Here is a 10325-nt window from a genome sequence, read left to right as displayed (position 1 = left end):
TAGAGCTAATTTGAGGGGGTGTCGATGTAATTTTTTTTTTTTTGTGTGCTTTTTTGTGGTAATTGGCAGTTTGTGGATCTAACCCGCTCCATATGGGCCCATATACGCGCTCCATTATAACGGCTAGTTGGATTATCCAATTTTCTGCGTCTTCAACCAAACACACACGTCACAGGCCTTTAATTGGGTTGGTTTTTTTTTTTTTTTTAATAAAAAAATAGATAAAGAAACTAAATATAAGTGTGTGTGCTTTTTTATTATTTTTTATATATTTAATGTTATATTTTATTCTAAAATATCGACAAAGTTTTAAAATATCGATTTTGTAAGCTATTTAATTTATTTATAAATAATATAATATATTTAAAAATATTAATATTTATATATAATATAGCAGATATATTAAGATCATTTAAGTAAGCGTAATATATCTGTATATTTGATCAGCCTCTATGTATTCTATTTTACGACGTAAGAGAACGTATTTTTTTTTTAATAGCGTGATTTTAGATAAGTTTTCGGAGTATTTATGTTTATTGAAAATAGTTCATCTTATATTTTTGTTTAAATTTAAATAAGCATACAATTTTTTTTTCTTTTCACAAAAAGTTTGCAGATTTTTTGAAATAAATTTTAGTAACATTAAATTTATTTTTACATCTAATACTACTTTTTTGTCACTGATCGTATTTATTTTTAATTTTATAAAATTACTTATTTCTATACTATAGAAATTAAATTATTTATATTTCTTTTATTTATTAATGTTTCTTGAAATTATGGTTCTGGGCTACTACTACTGACAACTACCTCATCAATGTAATCCAACAACTATCATTTTACCCTATTCTATGGTCAGAGCACGTGACAGCCCCTCGGGTGCTTCCACTGCGGAGCACGTGACCGCCCATTGATGGTTGACCCGGATGCCCACCAAACCAAACCTCCAGTGTGCGCGCCACCATTTCCATTGCTGAAATTTACTCCTCGGAGTAATACTGTAAAAACCCATAAAAGCTTTCACTGTTTTCCTTCCCATCTCTTTCCCTTCTGAATCAAGCAATATCCACATGCGTCTATACATACAGCTATACACACACACACACTCCCCACATAAATTCTCTCAGGATCAGAAAAGGGTCACTGTCATTTCTGTTAATCCCCCGGTTTAGCTCTCTCTTATGCTCTAAGCATTAGCCCTTCCCCACTCTACCTTCCCTGCATTCAATTCTTTTTTCCACTTATTGTGTTTCTTCTTTTTCTTTTCGGGTGAAGATAAATCTTGGGAGAAAATGGCATTTAATTATGGATTTTCTGTAATATAATCGGATTTGGGTTTTGGGTTCTCTTTCTTGGATTTGTTTGCACGAAATCTTGCAACGGAAGAACCCTTTTGATTTTTTTCGCTTAAGATATAGTTAAATTGCCTTTTGGTCTTTCTTGGATTTGTTAATGGGGAACTGTTTCGGGACTGCGAAGAAATCGGCGGCGGAAATCGCGCCGTCGGAGATGATAAAGTCGCAGCCGGCGGTGAAGCTCTACGGCCCGCCGAACAGCTTCGCGACCTCGCACATCCGGTTGGCTATCCTCTACAAGCCCGTCACTCTCCACTTTGTGCCCTCCGATGCGCACCAGAACCCGACTCTCATCTACAAATCCGACGTCGTTTCCGGCTCCGTCGAGGACATACTCCGTTACTTGGACACCAAGTTCCCGGACCCGCCGTTGACTGTCACCAACAACACCACTAATAGCATCTGGGGTTGGTGCGGCGAGACGACGCCGTTGGTGGTGTGGGTGGTGGTGCTGCAGCACCGGAGCATGAACTGGCATTTGGAGAGGATGGTGAAGTGGGCGGAGGACATGGTGGCGCGTGGCGGGAGCGTGAGGGGGGATCCGTCGATGGGCAGCCCGCGAATGGAGGTGAAGAAGTTTGGGAAGAGCTACTCGCAGCTGCTGCAGGTGATGCTGGAGCACGCGCAGATGGAGGAGACGGTTCTCTTTCAGATCCTCGAATCCGCTGATCGAGGTATTCTTTTTTTAATTTATTATTATTCTTTGTCTGTTTGGATAATGTTTGTTAAATGAGCAAGGTACAAGTAGTGTTGTTAGGTACAATGCTTCTTTGAGGTACCATAGGCTTTATAGCTTGCACCATGGTTTGGTAGATGTAATCTTGTGTTTTGTCCTTGTTAAGTTAATGTGGACTATTGTCTATGCAAGCCTTCTCTGTGTGTATGTGTGTCTGTGTGTTTTAGTTATTAATTTTAAATTAAATTAATATGGGATGAAACTTTTTCAATTTGATGCTTTTATGGAGTGATCAAGAGGGTATAATCTGTAGTAGGGTATGGGAGATTTTGATCATGAACTTTTTTTTTCTTTGTTTTTTTGGGAGAAAGGAAGATTTTTATTCATGTACATTGAACAACTCCACTAGATTAACAAAAATGAAAATGTTTGATACGGTGATTAAGAGCATAGTAATGGATTAGAACCCGTTGTTCCATTTCGTGGTAGGGAATGATAATAGTTTGTTGGTGAGACCACGGATGGATTGCTTGTGATTTTCTTTGTCAGTAGTAGTTTCAGAATAGAACCCTTTTTTTCGTTTCAAAAGTTTGTATTCTTGATGTCCAACTTGGTATTTGTTCCGACCACATCCGGGGTTGTTAGTCGCAACGTCACAAAAGTCTAAATGTACGTACGGGTGATAAATCAAGTGAAGCTGCCAAGTGGTGAGTTGTTAAGTAATTGATTCCCTAGTTATGATTGAGAATTTATGATATGAATATGGAAGGTTGACTTTCTAGAAACTCAAGAATTCAAGCAAAAGTTTTATCTTTGTATAGGAAGTATTAACCATGAAAAAGACAAGTTTTTAAGAGCTGAGATACTATTTGTGGCGGAAAATTCAGAATAAATTTTGACCAAGGCATGGAGATGGTGATGTATAAGGTTGGAGCGGCGGAGTCGGAATCCTGATCTCTGTGCCGCAGATCTTTTGCATGTGTTTGAAAATGATGGATGGAAATGGAGGGAAACTGTGAATTAGACGGATGAACTTATGTTACGTGCAATGAAATACTGCAGTTAGGAGAAAGCTCTAGTAACATGTGCATTAGCTGATCTATTACAGTGTTTATAGAAGTCTGAGGAAACATAGGTACAAACTTCTATTATCTTTCCATGGAAGAAACATTGTTCAGTTTGGATTTGAGAATAATCCAACCATGCCTCATCCAATAACTTGTCCTTTTGTTGCATGATAATGTCTTTGTGGTGGTTGATAAAGCAACAGGTTTATTGCCAGTTGTCAATAATTGAACATGTCCTGTCTCAGGATTGTGCAAATCTGCAAACGAGGAACACGCAAAGCACCTACCGATAATGAATGGCATCAAGGAAGAGATAAAGATCATAGGAGTTATGAATCCTGGGAGCCCTGATTACCAAGAGGCCCTTGTCAACCTTTCATCCCGGCTCAAAAGATTAAAGGTTGGGTTCTCATTTCCGACAGAACATCTAAGCTAATAAAAGATGAATCCTGTCAAGCCATTTTGCTTTTCTGATGAAGCTATATATTATTGGACATCAAATGATTATAATTATTTCTCACCAGGAAAACTGCAAACAGCACTTCGAAGAGGAGGAAAAAGAGCTACTGCCACTGATGGAGGCCACAGAGTTAAATAAACCACAGCAAGCGAAAGTACTGCAGCAATCGTTGGATGTGATGCGCGAGACACACTCCCACTTGTTTCGCTTTTTCATGGAAGGCCTACGACCTCATGATGCTATGCAGTACTTTGATTTCATCAAGAGATACTGTGACAATGTCCGAGTATCACTTATGCTACACATGATGGTTGATCAATAAACCAAGCTTGTGGCTTTGCTTGGCAGTTGGTGCAAAATTGACAAGCAACCGTTGGTTTTTGCATTTAGGCTTGTGCAAATGGAACAGGTGAACGTGTGTTTCTGCTTTTTCGTGTTTCTCAGTGTGCGTGGTCCATGGTTACCATCAAGTTCAGACTGTATTGTTTAGTGATTTTACTCTTTCTTGCTTAGGCGCAGGCAAAAGATTGAAAGTGTAGAAATTTCACCTGCTACAAGGCAGCCCTGTTTGTAAATTCACTAAATTGTGAAAGTATTAGCGTAGAGATTGTATTGATTGACATAATCTTTGAAGAAGGAGAGTTGTTGATTTTAACCCAATTTTTATGTATATATGAGTTGTGGTGAATGTAGATGCATAGTTTAAGCATCAGGTTCCCCTCTTTTCCTTTTCAACTTTGCTTTTATTTTCCAGCTCTTTATGCTCATGTCCCAACAGAATCTGTGGAATTTGCTAAGCAGGCTGGCACTAGAACCCTTTATTACTGTAAATAGCCATACCAGTTTTCTTCTTCTGCATTTTGTTCCCTAAGTAGGTTGCTAAATAGCTTTTGGTACCTTATATTCCAGCGTCGTTAGTTTAGTCCCCAAGTTTTTCCTAAAATGATCAAAGTTAGTACTGACCGTTAGTTTACTATTTGAACAAATGAAGGGAAAGTTTACTATTTGAACAAATGAAGGGACTTTTTTGGTCAACTAACGGACGATCATTTTAGAAAAACTTGGGGATCAAAATTGATGAGGGTGGAACATGGGATACCCTCCCCCTGGTCCTAAAGTAGGAGGATGCGTCCTTTGCGATGAGGATAATTTGGAGATACACACGCATTTGTTCTTTTAATGCCATTATAGTCAAAGGTGTTTGACAGTTGTCAGACGGACCATACGGTTTTTATGGCTCAACAGAGAGTGGCAGTTGGACATAGAATGGGCTTTTAGGAAGTGGAAAGGCAAACACATCATTAATATGGCTTTGTGTGCATTACTTGGATCCAGCGTCTACCACATCTGGAGGGAACGCAATTTGAGGAGGTTCAAACACACTGCAAGGACACCGGTCACGTTAGCTAGCTTAATAATAGAGGATGTTAGACTACTAATTATGAGCATAAATCTTCCTAACTCTGTTAGTACTAGTGCACTTTATCGATTGTGGCGTATCCCTTGGCCTATTGAAAGAGAGCATAACTTATGAGCACTGTTGTACTATACCCATTTTTTTCTTCTATGAAACTTATCTTTTCCCAAAAAAAAAAAAAAAAAGAACATAGGATGCCAAAAGTAATTTAATGCTAACAAAAAGTGAAATTATAGGTATTATTCTTATTTTTTTTTTCTATTTTATAATAATTTATGTTATTCCTTTTCCTCCAAATTGGTATAAGAAGAGGCTGTTTTGGGTGACCTTATAAGCTGTTGAAAGCATCTTGTAAGATGTTGAATAATTTATAAAATGTTAAAAAGTATATGATAATTTTTTATTTTTTATTTATAAATGAGCTTATAATATCCTTTAAAGCAAAAGGAGTTTTTAATTTATTTTTAATTTTAACAAATTCCTTTAATTTTTTTGATGATATTCCTAGTATCTATGCAAGTACCAATCCTTCATGGGGCCAGTTACGTAAAATGATATGCTTATTCATTATTGTTTTCACATTACAGTACTTACTCTTATTAATTATTGTTTACATGTTCATATCCAGATTTAATTCATTTACTTATAGAGTAAAAAAAAAAGACATCATAATAATAGAAAAGAAAAATAATACAAAAAAAAAATGAAAAATTGAAAGAATTTTTAACTTTGTTCATGTTATATTACATGTTATATCGTCTCTTTTCCTGCATAATACATCCGCGACATGCCTTTGATCATCTATTGGTGATTTTATCAACTAAAAAAAATATTACAAGGAATATATCACAAACCTACTTTAGAGATAATTGATAAGAAATAAAATTTTAAACGGAAAAATAAAATAACTAACTATTAACTTTTTCAACTTGCCCATTTCTTTTTAAAACAAATCTTATTTCAGAAGTTAAATCAAAAGTTGGTTGATCAGCTAATAAAGACTAATTTAATACTTTATTGTATTTAATTGAACTAGTTGTAGTTTTCTTATTTTAGTTTTATGATTTTTTATTAATAATATATCATGTTAATTATATGTATTCTCCTAAATAGTATAGTGTAATATTTGTAAATTTGTAGGTCGTCAAAAATTAAAAAATTAATTATATAATATACAACTTCCACATGGAACGTCACAATGTTGGCAAGTCAACTATGAATTGTGGGGTGTGTATCAAAAGTTTATCATATACAGACGAGGACAATGACTTCTATGGAATCATCAAGAGATCATTCAATTCACATACTCACTTATTCCAAACTTGCACATCATTCTGTTCAAGTGTCGTTGGAGCGGTCCAGTAAGAAACATGAAGGTACCCCCGCGCTATCACCTCGTAGATGTAAACTTCAAAAAGGTGTACCAAAAGAATGAGCCATTTATACTTGCACAACAAGCAGTATAAATGTAATACGATGAGCACCCAAGTATGAAGAGGGGCAAAGCAGATTGGATGGATGTTTGCAAAATGTTGATGAGTCCAAGTGGATTGTGATCGCATATCAGCCGTAGGAAGTCGTACTAGTCTCTAAAGTTGCTACAGATAATCAGTCGTACGATCTACATGGTTCCAATTGTTTACAAATTGTGGTCGATCTTTTGATTGCACACCAGCAGGGTGCAGGTACTTCACGGACTCAAACTGGTCAAACTAATAATAAAGATGAAGACAAGTTCGAGGACTATGAGACTGACGAGAATGATACGAGGTTACATAATGTATATTTTTTTGATAAAATATTTCTATTTTGCAATGTTTTAAAATAAAAAAATTATAATTTGTTTTGGTTTTTTTAAAATTTATTTTTTTGGAATGACCAATTTAATTAAAAAATCGTTACAAAGACTATTACAATGTAAGGGCAGCCAACTTCTGGCGCTAGGGGGGAAATAAAATTTTGTAACGGCCAAAACGCAAACAACCATTACAAATGCAGTTACAAACTAAAATTTTTGAAATCAAAATAAAAAAAAGGTGGGGTTTTTTTTTTTCGATTGACCGTTACAAAGACTGTTACAATGAGAAATTATATCAGCTATTACAAGAGCAGTTACAAAAAACAAGCTATCTCAAAAATTCAGATTGCAAAAATACAATATCTTTACATCTGAGCACCCGATTCATATCAAATCTAAATATATACAAGTATATGTCCATTAAATAATATTACACGGTATGATTTTAAATCACATGGCCTGATTTAGAAATACACCATCTTGAACGATTACTATTACGTTCCAGGAACCATATCCCGAATCCGTATACCCAAAAAGGCTACAACATGGCTGAATGGGTTCTTTTATAAGTGTGATCATATTAATCGTTTGATATTAATTTTGACGGCCCGATTAACTCATGAACTTCAACACTGTAAGATGATAGTTACATCAATATAATACTAACATTTATAAATATGCAAATTTATTGCATACTGCGTACATGTATCATTGTCAAGTAAATTTTTATTTTCTTTTAATGTATTCCAATTATATTGGTCCACTACAATGATACGTTTCCATAATATTATATCGTTGAAAACGACATTTTTAAAAATAATTTTAATAAAAAAATTATTAATTTGAAACACTCTTTGTAACGACTTTTGTTACGGCAATGAACAAAACGACGTCGTATCCGTACTTTGTAATGTCATTTGTAACGACTTTTTAAACAGTTACAGATACTGCATAATTTTTAACGGGTTTTCAATTATTGTAACTTTCTTTGTAATAATTTTTGAAACGAACATTATATATATAAACAACACTTTGCTGATTTTTCTTCTTCCCCTCTTCTTCTTCACTATTTTCTCTCTTTCTCTCTCATGCTGCCAGCACCCCCTGCCCCACCCCCTCCCTCTCTCTATCTCTTTCTTCGTCCGTTTTTTTTTTCTAGTAGATTTCTTCGTAGGAAGTTTCTTCATTTATATGCATCCTTGTCTTCTTTTATATGAAGATCTCAATATTTATCAACTCATCTTATCAAACCTTCAACCTTTTGGATAAATAACTCAAACTTTTGATCAATTCCATACTCGAAACATCGCCTCCGTTAGAGATTTGAATATTAATATGTAATATAAATAATTATTTTTTCGATAAAATCTAAGGTTTGATATTATTTTTTAAGCAGGTGATGAACATTTGCCAAAAAGCAAGCAAACGGACTGAAATTGTTATTTTTGGAGATCTAAAGGAGTAAAATATTCTTTAATCCAGTCAAAAGACTAAAATTTTCATTTTTAGGAAAAATAGGGGACTAAAATTGCAATAATAAAGTTAAGGGACTAAAATTGAATAGTAGTATTATTCAGGGACCAAGACTGTAATTCCCCCTATTACTGTTAAATAGTCATTCTCTCTAACAATATAAAATTTTAAAATAGGTGATTGTTTTAACACTTTTACCTAATTAAATTGTAATAAAAATAATTGAACACGCACTAAAATTTGCATCATTGTATATATTATGTGGAAACCATATATATATATATATATTCATATATCTACATGCTTTGGATAATGAACACAAAAACAAAGGGAAAAGATCACCCTAAAGTAGATGATTAACTTTGTATAGTAAAGATACACATTTATTTCTTAAACATAATTATATTTACAACTCCTGAAATTTGAGTATACTATAAAAAGTCCCTTAATTTTTAAAATTTACACTCCATCCCCTAGAGGTATGACAGTAGGACTCAGGCTGAACAGTGTCGTTCTCAAAAATTAAGGAATATTTTTGAAAATACACACAAAATCCAGAGAATATATACGAAACCATCCCCAGTCATATTTTCACAAATTCTAGCCCAATTTTGAACCATATACGATAAGTGCATTGTTACACTTGTCATGTGATTGGTATATAGTTCAAGGAAAATAACCAATCATATGATAAGTGTATTATACTTATTATTATGTGATTGTTGGACTTCGTCAGACGTGCTTTGGATAAGAATTTACCATCTTATTCTGTCTTACATTGTCGAACTTACCATTCTTTGTGGACGCGTAGCAGTAAACATGCAAATAAAATCACAACCACCAAAGCTGTCGGGCCCGGTATGCTTTTCTTGCAGCTCCACCCTTTGTGATGGGGGTGGCGGTTGTTTCCTGCACCGGCTGCATACAAGGGTATCATTCCCCCGCCTCCCTGCGCATTCGGGGTGCCCGATCCGCCACTGTTTGTGTTTCCACCGGGTTGGCTGCCGCCATTAGTTCCATGGCCGAGTTTGCTTTGGTGAGCTATGGTTACGTCACTTCCTTGATCATACCTGTTATTGATGATCAATTGTTCACTTGCAGCTCTACGTTCCGTCTCGCCCTGTGAATGAACTGCGCATAGGCATCATTTAGTACATTGGTTGATTTACACTCTGCCCAAGTTGGGGAGTGTTATATTATGTTACACTATGACCAAGTTTCTGGTTGGAAAATTCTTGCCCCAACCTGGTTTGATCGAACCAATCCAATCTAATTGATAACTTTATTTAAACTGTACACTAATAATATGGTAAGTGTATATTACACTTGCATGTAATTGGTTCAAGTTTAGCCAAATCAGGTCTGGACAAGAATTTTCCATTTTTATCGGGACCATACATGTTATATGTTGGGGATCACCTTTGTAATTTTACTATAATTGTGGGATGAGGAATTCTAGTTGCAGTTGATATGTGGAAGTTTATTGTAGATTACTGAGAGGGTATTTGGATAGAAAAGAACTGTGATGTGAGATGTTAGAAAAAGAAAATTATGAAAAGAAATAATCGGAGTGCGAGAAGATGGGAAAGAAATATGGCGCACTTGTGCAGCAGAGGATTTTTGGTGTAGAATTACCTACTGTTGTTAGCACTTGTGCACTTTATCGCTTATGGCGGATTCCTTGGCCTGTCGAGGAAACCGCTTATATTAAGCAAGATGTATTGTACTATTATACTTCTTTTACTTAATTAAATTTACCTTTACCGAAAAATATGGGAGAAAGAAGAAAGAAAGAAAAATAAAATTGTAAATGTGATTTATTAAAAATATGTAAGTTTGTGAGAAAAAGAAATGTAGAGAGGTAAGGTGTGAGAGAAAAAAACTTAGAGTAATAGGATAAGTGGAAAAAATAAATAATTATGAAATTATTAAAAAAAAAATTAAAAGTACTATTTTGACCCTTTTTTTTTTTTTTGAAGTGAAGAAACAAATTAAGGATAAATTTGATTATCAAAAAGTTAGTATGATAAAAGGTTTTTTGTAATAGTATCGATAATCTTACAAGCTCGTGCATTTTGT

At 34.8% G+C, this 10325-nt stretch overlaps 1 protein-coding gene across 1 annotated transcript; it reads left to right on the top strand.

Moving 5' to 3' along the window:
• The first annotated feature begins 971 nt into the window (after positions 1 to 971).
• On the top strand, positions 972 to 4218 carry LOC105161074 (hemerythrin HHE cation-binding domain protein). The gene is made up of 3 exons (XM_011078650.3): positions 972 to 2029; positions 3344 to 3498; positions 3623 to 4218. The coding sequence occupies exons 1-3, from the start codon at positions 1453 to 1455 to the stop codon at positions 3878 to 3880; spliced, it is 990 nt and encodes a 329-aa protein (XP_011076952.1). The 5' UTR covers positions 972 to 1452; the 3' UTR covers positions 3881 to 4218.
• The last annotated feature ends 6107 nt before the right edge of the window (positions 4219 to 10325 follow it).

The sequence above is a fragment of the Sesamum indicum genome, linkage group LG4 (assembly GCF_026168435.1).
Source record: "Sesamum indicum cultivar Baizhima isolate 11 linkage group LG4, ASM2616843v1, whole genome shotgun sequence".
Classification (NCBI taxonomy): Eukaryota; Viridiplantae; Streptophyta; class Magnoliopsida; order Lamiales; family Pedaliaceae; genus Sesamum; species Sesamum indicum.
This window is presented reverse-complemented; position numbering and strand designations above follow the sequence as displayed.